At 39.4% G+C, this 25,102-nt stretch overlaps 1 protein-coding gene across 1 annotated transcript in view; it reads right to left on the reverse strand.

Moving 5' to 3' along the window:
- The window catches only part of slc7a11 (solute carrier family 7 member 11), a 133,575-nt gene that overhangs the window by 45,765 nt on the left and 62,708 nt on the right, over positions 1 to 25,102 (reverse strand). The window contains exon 7 of the mRNA XM_052045151.1: positions 2,619 to 2,742. Coding sequence (XP_051901111.1) covers positions 2,619 to 2,742 — 124 coding nt within the window. The remainder of the gene's footprint in view (positions 1 to 2,618; positions 2,743 to 25,102) is intronic.

Below are 25,102 nucleotides of genomic sequence, written 5' to 3' on the forward strand. Positions count from 1 at the left end.
ACCTGGGGGAAACTCACAGGATCACACTGGGAGAATCAGCAAACTCCAGACAGACAGCACCAGATGTCAGACTCAAACCTGAGTCGCTGGAGCTGTGAGACACCAGCATTATCTGCAGCACAATTGTGCCATCCAACATTATACGATGAACTTCCAAGCGATTTATTCCAACGTTCTTCGTAAGTGCAACAAATTCTGTATTTGGAAGTTATCTACAGAACATTCACCTCATGATATTTAGAATCAGCACCTCAGAGTCATACAGGATGGAAACAAACTCTTCAGCCTATTGAGTCTGTGCTGACCATTACATTTACTGGAATCTCATTTTATTTTCCCCACATTCCTATCAACTCCCCCAGATGCTGCCACTCACCTACAAACTGGGACAAATTTACGGCAGTCAATTAACCTGTGAACCTACCAATATTCTATTTATATAGAATATTTTCTTTTCCCTCATGGAGATCCCACTTAGCAAGGACAAAGTGTTAGTTTCACAAGAATGTGCTCATCCAAAGTAGACATATTACCTCATCATAAATTGAGAAGTTAATATTTTTGAGTTGGAACCTTGTCAACTGCACCACAGAATATTAAAGTTCTTCTCTGAGCGGGTGGTCAAATGGCCCAACTTTTCTGTGATCAAGTGTCAGTCTACTCGAGGAGTGCAACAAATATGCCAAATTCGTTTTAAGGGAAACGGTGATATGAATTTGCACAATGCCTTTTTGGAGATCCCAAACTACAGATTCTTCATTGGATGTAAAACATTGACAGTGCTGCAATTTGCATGCTGTGGAAAGTACAAGAATCAAGCTGTGTGACAAAGACCAGATAATCTGTTTATCAGCAATGTTGAGTGAGGGATGAACATTGACCAGGACACCAGGGATGAATCTCAAGCTCTTCTTCAAAATAATGCCATGGGATAACAGTGCACCACTCCCTCAATACTGCATTGGATTTCAGTGCTGGATTTCTGGAGTCGGGCTTGAATCAGAAACTTCCTGAGCCAGAAGTATGGGTGTTACCAATTGAGCCATAATTGATAATGTTTCAGTTCGACAATGGCAATATCTGGGCAGTTTAAAAGTAATCTCAAGTATGCCTGAGAGCACAATCAAAATGGTTTGCATTTCAGCAGCCTGTAACTAGCAATCTCAGTTTGGGAGTGTATAGGGATAAGTAATATGAAAAATGGAAAAGGTCATGTTGATCCATTAGGTGCTTCTTCAGATTGCAGCTAAAATTCATACATAGAGCAGGGATGAGGAAATTTATTCTGTTTCTAATCCACAATGTACCTGACCTGGGGATTTTCAATGCTGACACTAGGTACAAATTCACATCTTTCACTTTGATGAGTACAGCATTCATGCATACATGCAAAAAAAATCTTCCTACCAAAATAAAATACAAATGAAATAGTTGAACAGAATTGTTTTGGTAGGTGAGGCAAAAGGTTAAAATGTATTCCCCTTCTCTCTTTTAGCCTGTCTGTACATTTTTCTGCTGGAGTGAGCAGTTGTCTGAATATCAGCAGAGCACTCTGAAATCAATTGTCTACAAAGACTACTGTGGTGATTTTTCTTTTGGTTTTCTTCAACTTGGCACTGCTCTTTAATAATGACAGTCTTGGATATGGGAGCTCGGAAAGGTTGCTTTATAACCATACAGACACCACATAGGTTCTGCAGATTGTTCAAAGTCTAGGAATTGATCTTAGTAGAAAAAACCCCTCAGTGCATAATTGTAGAGTAGGACCACTATATGAAGCATGCCAGGAAGATTTTAGGGTTATTGGGAGTGGTAGGAACACAGACATAAGGTCAAAGGAAAATATTTGAGGATCCCTGGGACATAAGTGGAGCCTATCAGCCTGCAATTTTTTTTCTCCAAACTGACCTACTCTTCATTCCAAATGCCCGAACAGTGTTTTAATTGCATGTAAGTTACAGGGTCATGAAGCAGCAGAGAGAAGGCTCATTCTCTGCTACTATCCCTTATTGAGGACTTATGTCAGGGGTAGGGGTTTAGGCTGCCACAATGTCCTGCTTACTGTTTTCTTATCAGGCTGCAAGAATTCTCACCAACTTTATTGCATGCTGCGATATCCTTTGTACTTGCTGTCTGCAGTGGTAGGATTGGACAAGATATTGGGCTGAAGACTTTGTGTTTAAAGTTCAGCAATAGCTGAAGGTACTCCAACATCACACTGGGCATCAACCATTGAGATATCCAGTTCGATGTATGACTCCCTCCAGCTTTGTTAACCAAAACTGAATTTCATGGATTTTCTATTGCAATGGACACAGGTTTTGATCTTCCAAATCTTGTCAACCCTACTGTCAATAAACCAACACTTCATATTCCCTTCTATTTTTTCACATGGTACTTTTGGTAAAATACAAGAAAATACATATCAATGATGTTTTCAAATAAAGCCCCATTTTAGTGAGCCAGGCTTCCACGTGTATCTGCTTAAGCAGAACTTCAGGTGAGTACAGACAATGCAATTTATTTGCAGCCATTTGTAACTGTAATGGACCTTGTATTTGAAAATATCTTTGTTTCTTTTTGCATAAATTTAATTAGTTAATGTTTGTATTACTTACCACAGCTACTGCTTCAGAGGCCAAAAGCTCTTCGGGACTCATTACGGTAAAATAGGCTACATTCGTTAATACATAGCCAACTGTGACAACCATCATTGAAATGCAGATAGCAAGAGGTATATTTCTGGAAGAAAAATACAGTTTGACATATTTTTAACTGAATACTCTGAAGTCTTATTATGTAAGGAATATGCTTTCTCAAGCAAACATTGTCGCACTGAGTTATTTTTTGCAGAAGCCAGTATTTTAATAATGCATATAATTTAATATCCTGCACACAATAGCTAACTGTAATTAATTCATGTTGATTATATTGTATTCATGATCTTGTTTTATATTGGAATGATTGTTCTGTCCTATCATTATTATTTTTTCTTCAATTGTATTATAATTATAGTTTTCAGAAATGCTGTAATTAGTGTGTTCAGTTGTTCCATAATCATATTATTTGTTCATTTACATAATCATTATGTGATTTCAATTGTACACTCATAATTTTGCTCATTTGTATTTTCATTTTTATGACTTTGTATACTTTAAGCTTATTCAATTGTACAATACATGCATTCTATTGCTCTGTAATCATTATGTGTGTTTGGTTTTATTCAGTTATATCTGTTGCCCTGCATTGCCATCATTGTCATGGATATTTATAAACAATGATTTTATCATGTTATTGATAGGTTTAGTTTAATCAAATGCTTGTTTACCAGTAGCAGTATCCAGCATGCTAATTTATTTCCTTCTGTTGGCTTGTATTTTGCTAGGAGACAATGAGTAAATTGACTTCCTTGTTCGGCTAGCTCAATACTCCAAAGATGTATGTCCCACTGAAGTGACCTGATTAGAGTTTTCTCCAACACAAAATATAACATTGCTTCTCTGTGTATCCCAGTGGATGATGATTCCCATGGAACAACCGTTCCCTCAGTGAATGAGGTACAACTGAGATCTATTATCCTGAGTAATTGGCAATCCATTTCAGCAAATTCCATCTTTTATTTAATGTAGGCATATGCTGCAACATTGTTTCGATAGTGCACAATATTTCAGTGACTGGACATCAGAATTGCCACTCAAACTGTAAAGACTTTAGATGTTCAGCTTAAAGATTTCCATAAGTGACAAATAATGCACAATTCTGAAGTTCAAATTAGTTGGCTAGATTGACCCAGAACCAAGCCCCTGCCAGGATTCAATTGTTCCATTGGATTTAAATGTTTCTGGATGCACAGGTCAATTAAGATAACCCCCTACAGCTGAGGGACATCGCAGAAAGCAAAGTAGTGATAAGACCTCAGACCTCAGACCTCAGACCTCTGTCCCTGGAAAACCCTGTCAACCTTCAACCATTTGGTCCCATCAAAGGCCTGTGAACTATTTTCAAATGTGTTTGATGATCAGATACTGTACATAATTTAAATAGATTTAACTAATTAAAAATAATATTAAAAAGAAAAATATATATTTAAGAATGTTGGTTCATCGTCTACTATACAGTGGTTGGTTAACACACAGTTGTTGTCTGTATGTCAGCCAGCCCTGGCATAAAGCTGAGGGCTGAATGCAAAGGGCATGCATGATTTCTGACGTCTTTTATTTTCGCATCTACAAAAGAGGCCTATTCATGGAAGAGTTCCACAGAGCTCCAGACCTTGTCCCAAGTCATATGTAGTTTGCGATGCATACGCAGGATTACTGCGGCATGACTGCAGACACACATAAATGACCATCACTTTGACAATCAGGGTGATTCAAACAAAATCATCACACTGAAGCTAAAATGATAATGTCACTCTTTGCTTCTCAGATAACTTATGGGGTCAGCTCTTCAGTGTAGGTAAGGGTTGGTGCCTTTGCAAAGCTCTCAGTTGGTGAGAAATCTTGCGGTCTTATAAAAAAACACTAAGCAGGACACTGTGGCAGCCTAAACCCCTACCCCTGACATAACTCCTCAATAAAGGATGGTAGCAGAGAATGAAACTTCTCTCCGCTGCTCCCCTACCATCAGAAAATGACAGTTACCAGCCTATCACTAATTCCTATGGTCTCTAGTCCAATTATATTTCTCCCAAGATCTTACTCCATAATCCATCACAAAGGTTAAGGCTGAATTGTGTGGTTAGCTGCCTGCTGGGAAGATGCAGAAAAAGAAACAGCTGTAGATTTTCAGTCTGTGAAATCTAAAGGGCACACATAGACCTGCTGGCAAAAGATGACAAGGTGTACAATATTCCCCGTAGAGCCTTAACTAATTGACAATTAATCACATATGGTTCCAATTCAATAACTGTATTTTCCAAGCTCCAAATGAATTCTTCATTATCTAAATGTCAACAATTAAGTTGCAACAAACACTCCCACTGCATGAATTATTCTGTGGCATATATAGATAATTATATTCAAGGTTGTCATGACAGCCAGCTCTTTAAAATTTCATTGCAAATGTATCAGGCACAATCACAATACGTCACAAGTACAAACTCTGATCAAATCTATTGTTCGGGCTTCTGTTTGAAGGAAAAACACACCATCCCTTCCATTAATGTTAATCAAAGTGAACAGTTTTGTACTGAAGTGCCTGTTAAAATGCCAGAGGAAGTTACAGTTGCACAGCTTGGGATAGAACAAGGGAGAGTAAAAGAGATGAGGAAATATCCCTCTTGAACTTTTAACATTTTTGTTTTCCTCACAGATACTGACAAATCTGCTGAGTGTTTACAGCTCTATATTTTTGTTTTGGATTTCAAGTAGCTACCACATTTTGCCTTTTCTTCTTGACTGCCAGCAAAGAGACAAGCCATGCTTGTCCTTTTGGGTAAGGTCAGCTCTAAAATGGACCATAGTAATAAACATGAGGGGAAAGGGAAACTTACCACAGTGGAAACTCAGAAGAGTGGGTTTCCTGCAACTTATAGCAGGGCCTGATTAAAGGTGGCCTGAAACCAAACTGATGTATTTTGAATCAGGCCCAAACCATAATTCTTCAAGGCATTATTTATGATAAAAGGTTAGAAAACGTGGGATCCAGGGTGAGTTAGCAAACTGGATGCAAGATTGGCTTAAGGTGGTAGGAAGCAAAGAGTGGTAGTTGAAGGTTGTTTTTCAGATTGGAAGCCCACGACCAGTGGAGTGGTGCAGGGATCGGTTCTGGGCCCTTTGTTGTTTGTCATGTATATCAATGATTTGGATGAGAATGTAGGTGGTGTGATCAGTAAGTAAGCAGATGACACCAAAATTGGTGGCGTGGTGGACAGTGAAGAAGGCTGTCAAAGACCACAACAGGATATAGATCAACAGGAAAAGTGGGCAAGGAAACTGCAGATGGAAATTAACTTGGACAAGTGCGATGTGATGCAGTTTGGAAAGTTAAACCAGGGCAGGACACATACAGTGAAGGTACTGGGAAGTGTTGTTGAACAGAGAAACATAGGGATTCAAGTACATAGTTCCCTGAAAGTGGCAACACAAGTAGTCAGGGTGGTGAGGAAGGTGTAGGGCATGCCTGCCTTCATCGGTGGAGGCATCAAGTAGAAGAGTTAGGAAATCATGTTACGTCATGTTAGGCCACACTTTGAGTTTTACATGCAGTTCTGGTCACCAAGCTATGGGAAAGTCGTGATTAAGCTGGAGAAGGTGCAGAAAAGATTCACAAGGATGCTACATGGATTAGAGGGCTTGAGTTATCAGGAGAGACTGCATAGGCTAAGTCTGTTTTCCTTGGAGTGAAGGAGGCTGAGAGGTGACATGATCGAGGTATGTAAAATTATGAGAGACATAGATAGGGTTGGAAGCCAGAGTCTGTTTCCCATGGTAGAGTACTTAAAACTAGAGGGTATAGGTTTAAGGTGAGAGGGAGTAGGTTGAAAGGGGATCTGAGGGTTTAGTTTTTCACACAATGAGCTGGAATGAGCTGCTAGAGGAGGTGGTAGAGTCAGGATTTGTAACAACATTTAAGAGGCATCTGGATGAGTATTTGAATGAGCAAGGCATAAAGGGAAATGGAATTAATGCAGGAAATGGGAATATTATGGTTGGCATAGATACAGTGGGCAGAAGAACCCATCCCTAATGCCTTTGTGAGCCAGCTTCTTGAACTGCTGTAGTCCTTCTGGTGTAGGTCCTTCTCTACCTGTTGGGCAGGAAGTTTTGAGATTTAGGATCAGCAATGATGAGGGAATGGTGATATATTTCCAAATCAGGATGGTGTTTGACTTGGAGAAGATGGTGGTGTTCCTAGGTACCTAAAGCCTTTGTTCTTCATGGTGATAGAGCTCACAGGTTTGGCAGGTGATCTTAGAGTAGTCTGGCTGGCTAAATGCAGTGTGCCGAGCAGGGTGGAGGGGTGGGGTGAGGTGGGTTGGGCGGGGGATAGGGAATGAATGGTTAGGATGGTTAATGGATTACTAACTAAACAAACTGCTTTGTCCTGGATTGTGTTGGTTTTCTTGTGTATTCTTGGAGCTGCACTCATCCAGAAATGTATTCCATTGTGTTCCTGACTTGTGCTCTGTAGATGGAGCAGAAGCTTTGGTATGCTAGGAGGTGAGTTACTCGCCAGAGGATACCCAGCCTTTGACTTCTCGTAACCATAATATTCACATGACTGGTTCAGTTGAATTTCTGGTCAATGGTGATCTTAACAATGTTAATGGTGGGTGTCTCAATTATAGCAAGGTCATTGAATGTCAATGGTATGTGGTTGGACTCTCATGTTGGAGATGGTCATTTTTTGACACTTTGGTAACATAAATGTCACCTGGCTCTCTCTGCTTATCCAAGCTGACATGCTTCTGAAAACCAGCCTTAATCTCTCTTCCACCTTCCATAAGTTGCAATTCATTCAAAACCAATTCAAGCATCCAATACTGTATTGTCTTTCTCCTTGATTACCACAATCTACACTGCTCCAGGTGCTCTGTTCTATCAGATTTAAAATCCTTGTATTTCTGTCTATAAATCTTCCCTGGCTTTGCTTACCATAGTTTTGCAATATCCTTCAACCCCACATCCTTTTCAAATAATCCATCTCACCTACTCCTCCAGTCTTCCATGCATCTCCACTTACGGATGCCCAGAGCTCTCAGTTGCCTTGATCCTAATCCTTGAAAACTATGTACACACCATGGCCTAGAAATTGCTGTTCTGTTTTAATGGCATGAAAAACACAGTTGTTTGTTAGCCCCCTGTTGTCTTCAAATGTCCCATTAACTTTGCAATTCTCAATTTCAACGTTCCCAGGATAGAGTTATCAAGCTTCCCCAAATAACCCTGCATTGCATCAGTTTCAGCCTATACTAACCCACTGAAAATATGTGAAGACCTTGCATCTGCTGGTGAGATCTTCAAATAGATTCTGTGGGTTAGCAGTTGCAACCTCAAGAGGCAACATAATACAAGCGGTGCTCTCCCAGCTAATAGAGAATACTGCTGCTTAAAGAGTGGAAGCTGTAATGATGAGACAAAGGTGGAAGTGTGCTCCCAGGGAGTTAGATGGCAGTAATTGCCAGATAGATTTCCACAAAAGTCTACGAAGGCCTGCACATTGTGGAAACCTTTAATGCAGGCAAGTGCCTACTGTGTGGGATGAAGGAAAAGTAGATGAAGTCTTCAATCATACATAGAACAATACAGCACAGTATGGCCGACCTATATAGACCTACCCTACCCCACGATCAATCTAAGCCTTCCCTCCTACCTTGTGTATGGAGTTTCCATGACCTCTCTAATTCAGCAGGAACCATCAAACTGTGGCAGAGACCATCAGCAAACTGGAATGACCCAAAAGCTAAGAAGCTGAAAGTGACCATGACCCAGATGTCTCGGCAGGTACACCGATGAGCCTGGATTTCAAGTTGCACAAGGTCACAAATCTCAGTGAGGACAAAGAGTGCAGTGAGCACTAACCTTTCAGATACTTTGGTGTTTTGGTTTGTGTTCAGTGTTTCGAGAGAGAGAGAGAGAGAGAGAGAGAGAGAGATAGAGATAGAGAGAGAGAGAGAGAGAGAGAGAGAGAGAGAGAGAGAGAGAGAGAGAGAGAGAGAGAGAGAGAGAGCTGTGTTACTGACAGCACTACTGCGCCGGAAGCCTAGGGTGAATCTCTGCCTTCTTTCCTGCTGGGTGCTGCTGTGGAAGACAGGCTGGGCAGAACCATGCAGCCAATCAAAGAGAAGTTAAGACTCCAACTTCCATCATGTTCAACAGGAGATGATCAACAGGTGGTGATGAGAGAGACTGTAGGATTCAAGCGTTCTGTCAAAACATGGACTCAGTGCTACCAGTTCCCAGAAATGGCCCCAATACACCATGCTGGCTTGGTTGCAGCCCTGAGCCCCATGTATCATCTCCTGCTCCGCCTCTCCAACACCAGCCCTCACAGGCAGCCACTCCACATTGAGCTGAGGGTGGTTCATTGCTGCGAGGGTACCAATAAAGGGAAGGGATTCACTCTCAGTTCCTGTCACAACGGCACACAGCAGTGGGTAGGGCAGGGCTTCATGCCAGGTCCATGGCACAGGAACATGCAGCATGAGACGATGTCCTTTCTTCAAGTGCAAATAGAGTACATGTCTGTGAGTGCTGGAATGGAGGTCGATGATTGCGAGAATGAATCAGCTCTCTGTTGCATTTCAAGGGAAATAGGGTTCGTAAAAGTTGGTTCCTCTATGAGTAAATAAATGTAATTTTTCAGACCATTGGGTTTGAAAATCACACTGGAGATGAATTTTGAGCATTGCATTATTGTTGACATAATTTGGGGAAGATTTATGCTGGAAAAGGTTTTGTGTGCCATCAAAAGTCCCAATGGTAAGCTGGGCTTGATTTTTTTGCTGAGTGCTAAGGGGCTGGAAATGGAGACAATGTTGTTCTACTCCAATGATAAACCTTTTTTCAACTGCCTGTTGTTCAGTTTGTGATAATTACAAACAAAGTACCTGATCCAGGGAAGGACAGGTCAGTGAGTTCAAGGGACAGGATGGGTCACTGACCTGAAACATTGATTGATTTCTCTTTAGACAGAGGTTTCTTGACTAGCTGAGTTCTTCCTTTTAATCACCGCCTTTGGAGATCTTCTGAAGGTCACTTTTGTCAACCAATTGATCTTTGGACTTGGTGACTGTTGCCTTTTAATTGATTTTTAAAAGATCTTTGGGACATTTTCTTCCATTAAAAGGCCAGTGCACAATTTGTTGTTGCTGATATTTCTATTAAGATTTGAGCTATGTGAGTTTCTGAGTTTAACCTGAACCAACTCTACTGGCTGAATGGCCTCCTTCAATGTCAAAAGGAAGTATGGAAGTAAGGATGTATGGATTTCAAACTGAAGTTACAAATATTAAGAAATGAATTCTATTCTTGTTTGCCTGGTTGCAACACATGGACTATGGTGGGAAGAACCAGTATCCATACAAGAGTCTACACAGTTTACTAGCATTTATGCTGATAGAAACCAAGGCAAGCTCCTTAGAGGCCCCAACCTATTTTCCTCTATTGACCTTGCATAATGAATCCAATGAGTATCAGGTATAGGAACAAGAAAATCTGCACTACTATCCCATTACAGCAATTATATAGAATGAATTTCAAAGTTGCACATAAAGTTAATAAAAATGGTTGGATTGTTTATGCTCACAACCTTGCTTTGAAACTTAATGCATTGAAATCCTCAAAAATTAAGCTCTCCCTGGCCTTGCTTTCCCCAGTCTTTACAATCTCAGCACCACAACATTGCATGATTCTCCAGCCTTATCCTTTATTGAAGTCTTTTTTCTCTCTGCCATTCCATCAGTTGCACAGCCTTCGGTCTGTAATTCTTTCCCCAAATCCATCCGATCTTTCAGAGTTTTCTTTTAAAACTGCTTCAGTATTCTTCTTGAAAGTTGCCATCTGTCACCACTCCAGTTTCACACTTACACCTAATTGCTAGTGCTAAAGCAACTTGGAGCATAAAAGTGTTATATAAGTACAAGCTGGAACAACTGAAGCTGCATCACAAAGAGTGAATTCTTTTTCCAAGGTGTATTGAGTTCTGACCTAGACTGCTACTCTATGAAAATAACATCTTCAAGCAGCAGTGAGATAAATTAACTGGTTAAGCTGTTATCATGGGTGCTAATTGCAGTAGGATACCAGCAGAACTCCCTGTTTACATTGGCTATGTTACAGTATTCTTAAATATCCATACTTCTATTGCCTATTATAGTTGTACTTTGTATCTGTTCTATTTGAGTCACTCCAAGAGTTAACATAACTGGTACACTCAAGAAACAAAAAGCATCGTAGAAGCACTTTTGAAAGTAAAAAACAATTAACAATGAATCTAATTAAAGACAAACAATGGAGAGCAAAGTATTATTTGCAAAATTCTTGAGTTGATCTTAGGTCTGCTGTTCAGTTTGTGACAATTGCAAACATGATACCTGCTTTAAGGAAGAATAGGTCAATGAGTTCAGGGGACAGGAAGGGTCCCTGACCCGAAACATTGATTGGCTTCTCTTTCCACATAGGCTACTTTACTAGATGAATTCTTCCAGCAGTTCTGTTTTTGAATATAATGGATCCCTTTTATCTTGCTTTTCAGATAGTTGGACTAAAGCTGGGGAGATTCCTTGATTAAACCAATGCTAATCTTGAGAGTCAGTTTAATCACAGGTGTATCAAACAATTTGTAATGTTGTGCATTTTATATAAAGGAAACATCATAAAGTCTAGCCCATTTACAATAAAATCATCAGGTCATAATATAATCAAAATTAGAATGCCATTGTCACTGGTGGGAACTCTCTATTCTTATAATTGTTGTTCAGGCCCTTGTGGTTCCAGCCTAGCAGGTGAACATTTGGATATGGACAGAATTCATCTGCTTGCTAGTCCAATATATATGACCATTTAAACTAGAACTCTCCTGACAACAAGCAAGTATTAATTCAGTTAACACCTTGGGCATTATGTAATCATTTGAATGTGTAACCTGGAGATGCTAGTTCACTGGTTATTCCCAAGTTGAGAAATTTACTCAGTCAAATATTTAGAGACAGAATGTCCAGTAACATGTAAGAGAAGATAATTGTGGTGATTTATTAGATTGCAGGAACTTAACAGGGTAAACCCCCTCCCTTGCGATTTCCACAGATAAATTTTGCTTTAACCAGAAAAATAAACAATTGATTAAATCATCTTCAATGTTATTCAAGGGGAAAGAACAATTATATTGTTCCTCAATGTGTGAAGGGCCTTTGCTAAAAGCCATTTGTCTGCCACTGTAGTTCATAGGTACGCTTTTTGTATATTATTCTTCACTAGAACTCCCTCAGCACATATACCTTTGTCCAATATCCCTGGTACATTTGAATTTCCTTTGTAGCCTCATGGGCAAAATCAACAAATGGTTATTTAGTTTAGTAGACTGGAGAATGCAATACCCTACCTAAAAGACCATGATCTGTAAATTGCACTAGTAACTGTCCATTTGTCAAGGGTGCACTGTGCAGCATATTGAGAATGAAGAATGAACTATGGTTCAGTGTTCATGGCTGAAATAGGCATTACCTTTACATTCATAAATAAGCCTTCTAAGTCACCACATTTTGTCATGCTGAAATTGTCAACTGAGGCAATCAAATGGATCTGACTGTGTGTGTGTGAGAGACTGTGTGTGTGTGAGAGTGACTTTGTGTGTATATGAGTGACTGTGTGTGTGTGTGTGTGTGTGTGTGAGTGACTGTGTGTGTGTGTGACTCTGTGTGTGTGTGTGTGTGTGTGTGTGACTCTGTGTGTGTGTGTGTGTGTGTGACTGTGTGTGTCTGTGTGTACGTGTCTGTGTGTAGCACTGGTAGACCTGAAATGATAGTGTTCCCAGTGGTACAGAACTTACACCACTGTTTGAATCTTACAGCTTCCACATTAGATTTCAAAGTCCAAGGCAGGGGCATGTGCAGGACATTAGATGTGCCAGCTTTTGAAAGGCATGTGTATTCACTGTTACCACTATTAGGTGAATGGGTATGCATCTATTACCTTATCAGATTTTTAAGGGAAGGGTGAGGCACCATCATCCAACTGCAACCCCTTTGCAGATGAATCTGGATTAGGGTGAAGGATATAAGATTCAAATAAATTCCTTTATTTCCTCCTGAAAACATGACATACCAACAAAATACATAATGGTATGTTACTTTATATTAACTTGCATTTTGGGGATTTGGGGGTTTGAGGATGCCAGCTCATGTTTGGCTTGGGGATGTGGTGGGGAATTTCTGATGGAGCAATTGCAACAGGTTGGTAAGTAATGTAAAGGGGACATACCTGAGATGGGTTCTGCTGATGGACTCAACAGCCTGGGTCCTGTTCATGCAAGTCTCCTTTAAAATCTGCTGAAGCAGGACTCACAAGTACTGTGAAGACCTGTTTACATCTGAGAAGGCTAAGCTCTCTGTGAGCCATAGTGGCATGCAATGCACAGCATTTGATGCCAATATTCGTGATCAAGTTCTTCTGTGCATTAATGCCTCAGATGCCCAACAGACCCAGAAGGAAAACTGTGCACATTGTGGCACTTGCAGTAAGACTGTGACTTTCTTCTACCAAAGATTTCTCATTGGAAATGAATGTTACAACACACAAAATAATGGTGACATGTCCCCTTTTTCTGGAGAAGGAACTTACAAATTTGATGATCTAAACCACTGCACACCTCCCAGGAGATCCTGATCTGCAGGTTTTTCAAGATTATGATGGTTGTGAAATTCTTTGAGGGATAATCCAATCTTCCACTTGAACTTCTAGACTTCCAGGGAAACTAGAGAGACCATAACTATTGGATACAATAGTTCATTTCTCTGGCATTGTACAACGTATAACCAGAGCGGCACTTCCCCTGTCTGCCTTCTTCTGGTGATCCTGGGACCCCGGCTGCCAGTCAATGTTAGATGGCATCAGAGAGTGCAATCCCAGTGTGGCCACAGTGGAATTTCAGGCCTTTATTTTTAATACAGATAAAGTAAAATCCTCTTTCATGATTTCAATGTAATTCTGAATCTCATCTATTTTTTCCAGTGGTTCAGTTGTAAGCGGTTTATTAGTTTAAATTGATTCTTGATGTTCTACTACCGCAATGGATACCATTGCAGCCTGCCTCTCTTCTAACTGTAGCTCTTAACTGACCAGCTCCTCTGTCTATAGCTTGAAAATCACAGGTATTTTAACTGGAATTGGGCACTTCCCTTCTTGCTCTGCTTTGAGAGAAAGAGAACATTCCAACAGTGAGGTGCTGAAGCTATCTCATTGAATGTTAGATCTGAAACTAGTGGTTCTGAATCACTTTTCCTTGCTATTGAGGAATAAGAAGACAATGATTTTGGCACACACGTGTTTAATAGGTGGGCTGCAGGCAGAGCATATGCGGCTGTGTCACAGAAAAGTGAGTGTAGGAGCTGACTGATTTATAGCATTGGAATCAAGCTTGTGCTATGAGGTTGAGCCATAGGCAGCATGTGTGCTGGGCCCACAGTAATACTGGAGTTCCATTAATGTACAAAAACTGATTGAAATTTCTCCTCAAAAGCTCCAGCCAGCTTTGCCTGACAGCAGAGCCCTTTCATAATGAATGGAAGCAGTTATAATGATTTGCAGCTCCAAATTTGGGGACAGGATGAAAACTGAGAGTTGTCAAACAATTGAAAACAACGCGAGGACTTCATTTCTTTTGATTTTATCTGCATATATTCAAGCCTTCTGTCTCTCTGCTGGAGGTGCACAGGCAATTCATCTCAAACATTGAAACTGATATCCAAGCCACGCTCAATTGGTGCAGCCGACATTGGGTCAATTTACCTCACACCCACAGAATTTGACTGGTGGTCTAACTGGCAAATTTAGGTCAAGAAGCTGTGAGAATTCAGTGATTCCTACAATCTGAGTTCAAACATATGTATATAAAATAAAACCAAAAATGCTGAAAATAAAAATTAAAATAACAGCAAATGACAGCAATCTGTCACCATCTGAAAATGGGAATGACAGCTAATGCAAACTTATACAGGTGTTGATGGCTTTGTTGTTTATTTCTAACATTTTTCTATGAATTTATGCTCCTTGATTTTATAAAAGACTTTAATTCATCTTTTGAAAGGAGAAAGATCGATATAATGCTTTTCATGTGGCACTAATGTCCCAAAGCACCTCAACTAGTTTTCTGAAGTGTAGTCATTTTTGTTATACAGGCAAATGTGGCAGCCAATTTCCATTTAGTGAACATTACATTTTCACATTAACAGAAAAGCATTAATCAATTTTAAGATCCCTGGACAAATTGTAGCAACTCATTTTGTCTTATGTTAATGCATACTAATTGTCACCTCCAGATCTTACTGTACATGCTCTGTGGAATGCTTGCTATAAATTCTTATCTTTTGTTTATCTTCTGTCCTGTTTCTGCAAGCTGTCTGTGCTGTCAGTTTATCCTATTGTCTTTGTGAATCCGACATCTTTTCCCACTTCAGTTATACCTAATATTTCAAACAATCTTTTGACCCAAATCACTATCTAAATGAAAATGCCTTTGATTAGGATTATATGTAAACTAGCAGAATCTCTGTTGACAATAACCTAATTTTTCTTTTTGAAGTTTCATATCTTCTCTTCTTCATTATTCCAAAGTGTATATTTGAGATTCTGGAACTGATTTGTCTGCCAGTCTAGCTGTTCTGTTTTCTTTTCAATATAAGTAAATATTTTTTGAATGTGTAAATAATGCATTATTTTTCACTTAAATTTCATGAATTCCATGCTGGAATTGTTCCATGATAAATTTAAAGGAAATGTGTGACAGAATAAGGCTGAGATAGTCCCATGCAGTATCCATCTAAAAATGTCCAACTGTAGATGTTTGTTCTGTTAAAAAAATATTTACTTCATTTACTTTTATGCTTCAAAGACATTAAGTTGTTTGTATTACACACAGTTTTGTTAAATCTCTTTAAATAAAACCTCAACCATTTTTGGCATGATGGACATTACCTCGTGGAACAGTTAGGTACTTGTTAATGTTGAACATGGATAGTGCAGTCTCTTGAGATGCTTTCAATTGCCTTAAGGGATTGCATTAGAATTTTCCAAAAGTTTTTTGATTCATGTCCTATTCCAGATTAATTTAGGAGTGGTTCGCTATTAGTGAACTGCTTTGGGATGTCAATGGGACTATATTATGCAAGTCTTTTTGTATTTCACAGAACTTCTTTACTGGATATTGCTCAAGCAGAAACTGTGATATTTACTTATCTTATTTACTTACTTTCATTGCCAGGTTTCCTAACCCGTTGAGAAACCCATGCAGCAGCTGTGAATTATAAAGAATGCTTCCAATTGCACTGTGGGAGCCTGATTAAAACATGTTAATTAAATTTCCAACCTTTCCACACATGCATTCAAACGCACTGTTAAAAAAAATTGTAACTGGTAAATGTCATAACTGGACAATTTCCCATCTCTAATGCTTTAACCTCTCACCCTGACTACAGTTAAAATCATTAATTTTCTTTCATTCCCTAAGTCTTTCCAGCACTTTTGTTTTGGTTTCAGTCTTTAGGTTCAGTATCTGAACATTGAGGGTGAGGAAACAGTCTTGATAAAGACTCCAAAAGCTTCAAATAGCAAAGATTAACATTTTAGTTTGCTTGGTCAATCTCAACAGAACCCTTCATTATTGTGCAGCTGCAGATACAATAAGACCTTCTAAAGAAATAAAATAAGATTAATTGGGTCTTTGAAATCTTCAGATCTGGCTTGGTTGGCCACAGTTTTGACACCATCTGGGTTACTCAGTAGGTCTGTACAAACAACTCTGCTGGAAACTGAGCCTCAGAGCTGGCATCTGTATTTGGCTTGAACTGATACCTCAACAGTGGTCACAGACAGAAGCTGAATGAGTAAAGTGCTGCAAATTCAGCTTATGTTGTGTTGAATACATAAACACGACATTAAATTAACAAGTTGACAAATGAAATGAGTTATTTGGTGAATAGTTGTGAGATTTTCTAGGAAACCTCGAATTTATGTTTTACAAATCAGCTAGCTACAGAGCTTGCATGACTAATGTTGATACTGTACAGCAGAATCTGTAACAATTAAAAAATGTGCAAATTCATTCTTTGGGTAGAGTGAATATGCTCTTGTCCTTTAGACATGCCATGTTTTGACATCTAAGATCAGACATGTGGCCAAAAATCCATGGCCTTTTCAATATATTCCAAATGTAACTTGGGAGAAGGCTTGAGTAGGAGAGGCACAGATTTATCAGAACTGAGATTTCTCTATAAAATTTGAAGGCAGAATCACTTAATCCCACAACAACCACAATTTATGTTTACATAGTAACATATCCCATGGAGCATTCTCTAAGCCAGCACTACAGTACAGATTTAATTAAGGTTAATAAGCAGGAGATCCCACTCTGGGAAACCGATCTCACCAAACGGTTGCACGGAGTGGGAGTTCCTATATATACCCATGAGCCGGTCATGGTGAAACCTCGCAAACCAAACTGAAAATCAGAGAAAGTGGGACCAGCCTTATAACTTAGAAGCTTTCTTCACATAACCAGCTGTCTCCAATCACCTTGTTCAGTTTAAAAAATATTGCTATTTTATAATTTTAATGGTCCTATGATTTTTTTTCCCCAGATTGGGAGAAGTCATAGGACTATTAAAGTTGTTTAATCCTCCTTCAAACCACATCACTCTAACAGTTTATCTGGTCATTATCACATTGATGCTTTGGGAGCATGACAATATTTCAAAATTTAGTCCATTGTCTGTAAAGGGTCTTTGGACATTGTAAAATGATCTGTATGGATGCAAGTTCTTCTTCCATTGCCTTGTCTTCCTTCCTGCTCCAAAGAGCAAGTTAAATTCATGGAATTAGTAAAAGAAGACAACAAGTAACTCTGATGCGCAATTAGGTGGGCTAGACTATTTCTTCAATCACTTCTACTAAACTATCTCATTTACATCTTAACTAATTATGAAATTTCAATCCAACAGACTCTGTAATTTGGGAAAATGCCGGATTGTCTGTCGGATGTACTGAGCAAGGAAATCTGGCAGGCATGACTGCCACAGTGACCAAGATGTTGAAGGGTCACAAATCTTCTGCAGCACAAAGAGTTGAATTCTCGTTGCAAAGAAGTGTTTTTTGCAAATCAAAACATAGCACACTGTTACAAAAGAATTCACTAAGCACTGTGTCTTTGATTGAAAATTATACAATAATGTTTTGTTTCTGCTGAGATTGTCTGGCCTGAGTCCAGTCTTTTGGAGAACAGATTCACTAGTGTGACATTTCAACACAGCAAAAAGTCAAAGAGAAAAAAAATCAAGCCTTTTGTTTATTAAAAATCGAGCTGTACAAAAACATTGAAAAGAAAGGCATTTTCAATTTTGTCCTTGACTCCCAGATGAGGACTCACATTGAGAGTATTGTGCGATGACGGGGCCAATTCCTCACTAGACTGCAATCCAAGTTGGGACCCTCTGCCAACTTTCCTCTCTCACAACAGCATGGCACCTCACCTAACACCCAGCCAAATATGATGATTTGCCATCTCAGGAGATCTGAGCATGGCTGTTTCGGCTTCAAAGCTGGATCTTGTGGCTTTTTTATTAGAAAGGTAGATACACCATCTGCCTTAAATTGTACACATATTTGAAGTAAGTAATTACAGGGTAGAAGAGCAAAATTGTATGTCCAACTATCACATGAATGGAAGTAGAAACAATTTTGTCAACTTAAAGGGGAAGGTCAATCTTTAAAAAAAATCTACGTTGTGAAACTGGAAGATAGTTGAAGAAAAAGGTAACATAAATCTTTTTTTCCTGAAGAAAATCTGTTGCTAGAAACCCAAACGTTGCACCTGAAGGCTCGTAGGTTGCAATATTCTAAATTGCACTGCAATATTTGAGATGGGTGTCAATGGATAGGAACTTTGCAAATTTTGACTTACCACAGAAGCTGCTGGCTGTAAACAAATGCATGGGTTTATCACTTAGGAGGGCATTTTGTACTCAAAGCCTCGAATGGTGCACTTGCACAAGACTTCTTAAGCTAGAATAAATAGGTTCCTCAAAAGATAGAGATTTGATTTTAGTAATTGCTGTCTAAGTTTCTCTGGGGTAGGAGAATTTTCAGTTGCAATTTCTTCTCCCGAAGCAACTTTTCCCCACAGTACTGAATTCAGTTGAAGTAAAAATGGAAAATGCTAGAAACACTGATCAGGTCAGTAGTATCAATGGAAAGAACACCAGGACTGGTGCATGGTTTTGACCTGAAACATTGACAATTCCTTTCCCCCCACAGATGCTGCTTGACCTGCTGAATTCCTCCAGCAGATTGTTTTTTTCAGCCAAAAGTGTAAGCCATTTAAGAGATGGGAGAAACTTCTCCGCTCATGATTGTAAATCTTTGGCATTCCTTTTCTCATAGAGATATGGAAGCTCAGTAGTTGAAGATATATTTCTGAATAGTCAGGAAATCAAGGGATATGGAGACTGGGCAGAAAAGTAGACTTGAGGCCGTCTTGATCTCATTGAATGGTGGAGAGGCTTGAGAGACGTGACCAACACTGATTCTATTATTTGTGTTCATAAGGTCTATCAGAGTGAAAGTCTGGATTTTAGTATTAAAAGGAATGTGTAGTCTGAATCAGCCAGATATTTTGGATGCGTAGGAGCTGACCCCTTTATAATGAAGCCTACTACACTGCATAAATTAATGGGCTGGTAAACTACTGAACCCATTACCACAAAGCAAGGGCACTCAAAGTTGAATTGAATTCCCAATAAATTCATCTGAGAATCCAAATGGAAGAAGAAAATATTAAAATTAAATTGGAATCATTTTTATTCTTTTTTAATTTCTAATGGATTTTGTGCATTATGACAGTATTAGAATAATGAAAAGAAAGTCAGTGCCTAGTAATTGAATCATATAGCACAGTTTTTTTAAGACTTGATTGGTCTGGAACAAGTTGCTTTAGCACCAATTCATGGTCAACTCATGCTAATCATGAAATTTGACCCAACATTTCTTATTGTGAATCACCCTTATGACCCCAATGCAACTTTGCCATCAGAGATGCATGTGATGACATTGTTCCTCCTGCAGCAAAATATTTGCTGTTCTATTACATTAATGCAATGCTGTCACACTCCTTCAGATGTAATTTTAAGCAAGGATTGGAAAGTTGGAAGTTAAAGCAAATTTGAGGACATAGCAAAGGTAGCTTTATTCTTCAAGAGGACTTTTCTATTATGTATCAGAATTATATGGGCTCTCTTGGCGGATCAGTGAGTTTTATCACTTTTAGGTGTTGCTTCTCATGTTTCTGGCTCTCTACAATAAGAAGCAATTTCATTTTCTTTGTCTAAGGTTCATGATTTTAATAAGTGCAAAGAATCCCTATGAGAAAGAGAACTATATCTACTTTCCTCAGTTGGTATTACTCCCACTATGTATTATTGCTTATCTGCAAAAAGACAATCATCTGCGCTGGGAACAAATACGGAAAAAATGAAATGGCATAGAGACCATTGTTGAGGTTATGTAAAGTGTAGTAAATTCTCCATCTAATCCATGATATACTTTGCTCATGGATGTTAGCCTGTGAACAATGTTTTTTTATTTTATTAATCTTGTCATAAATTATTATACTTAAATTCATCAGCAAGATCAATATACTGAACTGCACTGGATATTGTCTGGCATAGTTTTGATTTTAAAATTTTAGTCCTTGGGTTCAGATTCCCCCATACAGCCTGTTCCTGTAACACCCTCCAGCCCTACAAACTCCCCCTGCAATCACCCCACGTCCCCTCCCTCCAAGACTGCTATGCTAGTTATAGGGTAGCAGAGTGGTGCTGTTAGTAGACCTGCTGCCTCAGAGACCTGAATTTCATCCTGATCTCAGGCGCTGTCTGTGTGGAGTTTGCACGTTCTCCTGTGGGTTTCCTTTGGCTACTCCAGTTTTTTCCCATATCCCAGAGACATACAGGTTGGTAGGTTACTTGGCCAAAGTAAAACTGCCCCTAACTGTGTATGACTGAGTAGTTGAATCTGGGGGAGTTGATGAGAATGTGGAGAAAATGACAAAAAAAAAGGAATTAATGTAGAATTAGTACAAATGGGTGGTTGATGATCTGTGCAGTCTGAATGGACAGAAGGGCCTGTTTCTATGCTGTATCCATCTGTGACTCAATGATTCTATGACTCTGTGACGCAGTTCTGGCCTCTTGTGTATCCACAGTTTTACTCCGGTCATCTTTTGTTGCTCAAGTGCAGGGTCTGAAGTTACCTTTGTAAATCTCCGTCTCTTTTTTCAATCATTCCTTAAAACCGACTCTTTCAACTAAGCTTTTAGTCAACTGTCTTAACTGATTTTTTGTGACTCAATGTCAAATTTTATATGGTAATGCTGAGGGAGAGCATCATGAGATGTTTATACTACATTATAGGCCCTAAGTAAATGCATTACTGATGAGGTTGAAACCCAAAGTGATCAACAGTCAGACTAAATGAGCAGTGAACCAATCCCTATCATTGTGCCATACAGCTCAATTTAACTGCCGTGAATATTTCATATTTCAGAAATTTTAACACTCAGTGCTCACTTATTTATTCCATCTGTGTAAGCTTGGAAGCTATTTTGATATTAGATCTTGTAGTTTCTGTGTAAAAGTTGTCTTCTGAGATATAATCCTTATTTAAGCACAGCTTTGACAAATATCACCCTTGAAAGCATAATTTTCTCTGAATTCCCAGCATGAAGAAGTGTGCTATGGCAACCCACCCTCACTAAAAGTGTTCTGAAAAAGAAATTCAAATAATTAAATGGAGAAAATTAGCAGCAGTGAAATGTAAGGAGTAATTTGACACTGTAATTAAGCGCCTTGTAAATGTTTTGAAAGCAAATTTTTCGTATTAAAATATTTTTCCAATTGATGGTTTTCTTTACCTCTAAAATGTGGCACAGTAATCCAAAGATATGATCAGAGGTAAAGTTGCTACAATCTATGTACAATGAGCAACAATATTACTCAAAGTGAATGTTATCTTGCAGAAATCAGTTAGATTATTTAAGAATTTGGCAGTTAATTAAGAACTCCTTTTGAAACAAAGGCGAGATTATTAGTTTCAGTGTTGCCTTCTTCTGTCACTTGAAATATTCCACCTTGCCAAAAACTTTGAGAGGAAGTGTCCTTGGCTTTATGTGGATCCCATTCGTGGTTAAACTGAAACCTGTTGCGATGCAGGAATGTTCTACATTTTCCAGTATTTAACACATGGCCAATTAAACTGACTTACTAACAGTTATAGGTTTGGGAGCTGCAGTTTATTGCAGAAAGCCTGGCTATCAATTGTTTCAGGGAAAGGGATGAATTCTGATCACTACACACAAAGAAATCCTATTTAAGCACTGCTCTGAAGATCAGGTGGAATGAGGAACCGACATTTCACATAAAAATATAAAACAGCACTTATCACAGATAGATAAGTAATTGCTTTGTACGAGCGCATATTAGAAAAGAAAACTTGAAAAATGGACTGGTTGCCTTTGGTATCTGATTTCCCCCATTTCTATCACTATCTCTTACCGGCATCTACCTAGCACTACCTTGTCCCCATCCTGCCTCCCCTCTTTTGTCCACCTATCACTGCTCTGCTTTTCCCTCTGATATATCGGGCTTCCCCTTTTCATATCTTCAGTTCTGAAGGAGGGTCCTGACCTGAAATGTTGACCACGGCTGCTGCCTGGCCTGCTGAGTTCCTCCAGCATCATAATGTTTTTCGTCTGGATTCCAGCATCTGCAGTCCTTTTTTTCTCTTCCCCCATTTCTACTTCTTTACAGACAGAACTGGGGGAATAGCTCTCTGTAGGAAGGCATCCTGCTGGATTGCCCCAAGCTTTGGACCTGTGGCAATTTCCTTTGGCTTGGTGTAGGTACTGAAGGTTATTATCCTTGGTAGATATACCACAGTAGAACATAGAAAGAGGGACAGAGAAGGATACTGTCCCATTTTGCTTTTACTTATAACAATACTGAAGGAAGCCAGTCAGCCCATTGGATCTATGTGAACTCCCAGGAGAGTAACTAATTCCTTTACCTTTCTTATTTCCCATGAGCCTTGCAAATTATTCTCTCACAGACATACCCATCAACATCACTTTGATTCATTTTTTGGCTTTAAACTTTACTAAAGAGTAACTTACAGTAGCCGATTAACCCACCAGCACTCATTGAGATGTGAGAAAAAAGAGAAGTATCCATAAGAAATCCACACAGCCACAGAAATAATCTGCAAACACTACAAAGACAGCATAAAAGGTCAAGATCGCACTGATGAATTTGCTGATATCCCCTTTGATGGGGTCAACTGAGAGGAATTTGCAGGTAAACCCTAGACTGCCCAGGTTGTCCAAATAGTGCTTTTTGTCCTCTTCGCAGAAACCATACCAACTTAAATAAATAAAGGGTTGAAAGTACTTCACTCTGCCGTTAGGCTTTCCGTGGCATAACTTTGAGATGTGAATGCCCATGTCATATATATGAATATAAATCTACCTTTAAGAACTCAATATATCTTGCGGTATGACTTTTGCTATGTCGCTGTGCCAGATGCCGCTATTAGCTGAGATTCCTTGCCTTCAATAAAGGATGTTTTGTTGATTGCTCAACTTCTGTTATTTGTCATTTTAAGTGGCAAAATAAAAGACTATAAACATTACAATGGCAATAATTTTGATTTGTTGGAGGGAGAAGCAGGTCAGTGACCTAATTTGAAGAAGATTGAGAACAGGGTTTTCGATGTAGAGCTTTGTGAAGGCAGCAGCAGATATTGTCAGATACTTTGGTGACCTCGACAAGTACGAGTGGAGTTAGCCATTTGCCCTGTATGTAGAATGAGTGGAAATGTTCCTGAAGGCAAGTGATATTGTTGAAATCTTGTGGGAGGACACAAGGAAACACAGCCATACAGAAGAAAGGGAAGGCAATATTGTTGCTCGTGGTAGGGTCAGAGACATACATACTGTTGATGAATCTACCAGCACCACCAGCGACAGATGTGGTCTCACATAAGGACATAATGAAAACTCTCAAAGAACATAGTAATCCAGTGTGAACAGAGATTTTCAAGAGTTACAATTTTTGCCATGTTCAACGAGGCATCACACGAAGTAGCCAGGGAATATATGTTCAGGCCAAAGGCACTGGCAAAAAGCTGTGTTTTCCACATCTTTTTAGATTGGAACTTGTGGAATAATTTAATGTGGGACTGTTGAATCAGAGAATTTAAGTAAAACTATTTAAGACGCTGCACTCAGTGTTTGAAGAAGCTGGTAGAATAGCCGCCAAGGTGGAAATAGCACAAAATAAAGCAGGAGATTTTGCTCAGGACATCATTCTGAGATGCAGGCAGGGAAAAAACCCACAAAATTGGCCAACTCATCTTCAAGAATAAGTCATGAGGATGCTGCAGGTGAGTTCAGTAGGAAACCAGTTCGTCATTGGGGTACCAAAGGTGGAAAGGCTGTAGATTATGAGGAAGTAAAAGGCAAGGGAGCCACATCTTCAGAATGTCTGTTCAAATGGGCCAGCGATACAATTGTCACAATGTAGGGCACATTACATGCAGTAAAGTCCCTGAAGAAAGTAAGTGGTCATGAAGATGTTACTCTCTGTTTCTGATACAAATAGGCAAGGGTGTGGAATAGTCCTTCTGGGTTAACATGTAAACATGAACACTGTAGGACTGGATAATGAAGAGGTGGAAGCAGGAATAGAGTCACAGAGCAACACAGCATTGATACATGTCCTACAGCCCAACCAGTCCATACCGATCACAGTACCCACCCAGCTGGTCCCAATTTCCTGTGTTTGGCCCATATCTCTCTAAGCCCCACTACTCCATATACCAGGATGTACACTTGAAATACTTCAACCACTTCCTTTCTTTTGAGCACATTTGCAGGAAAGATCCCCTGTGTTATAAAATCACAGCAGAGAAAAAGCCTTTCAGCTCACTGTGTCCATCAGGTACCCTTATCCTATTTTCCAGCACTTGGCACCTATCCTCTATGCCATGGTGTTTCAAGTGCCCAGCTAAACACTTAATTCTTGCGAGACTACCTGCCTCCATCACCCCAAGCAGTGTCTTCCAGATTTCCCTTCTGAATCCCTTTTAAATCTCTTGTCCTTTATCTTAAAGCAGTGCTTTCAGGATATGGATACTTCTGCTGAGGGGAAATGTTTTTCATTGTCTACCCTATGTCCCTCAAAGCCTGGTGTACCTCAATCAGATATCCCCTCAGCCTTCTGCCATTGCTCTGTCCATCTTACCAACTGATCAATATCACTCTACAACTGAAGGCTATCCTCTTCACCATCCACAACACTAACAATCTTTGTGTCTTTCTAATCATGTGCCTAACATTC

Source organism: Pristis pectinata, chromosome 2 (genome assembly GCF_009764475.1).
Source record: "Pristis pectinata isolate sPriPec2 chromosome 2, sPriPec2.1.pri, whole genome shotgun sequence".
Classification (NCBI taxonomy): Eukaryota; Metazoa; Chordata; class Chondrichthyes; order Rhinopristiformes; family Pristidae; genus Pristis; species Pristis pectinata.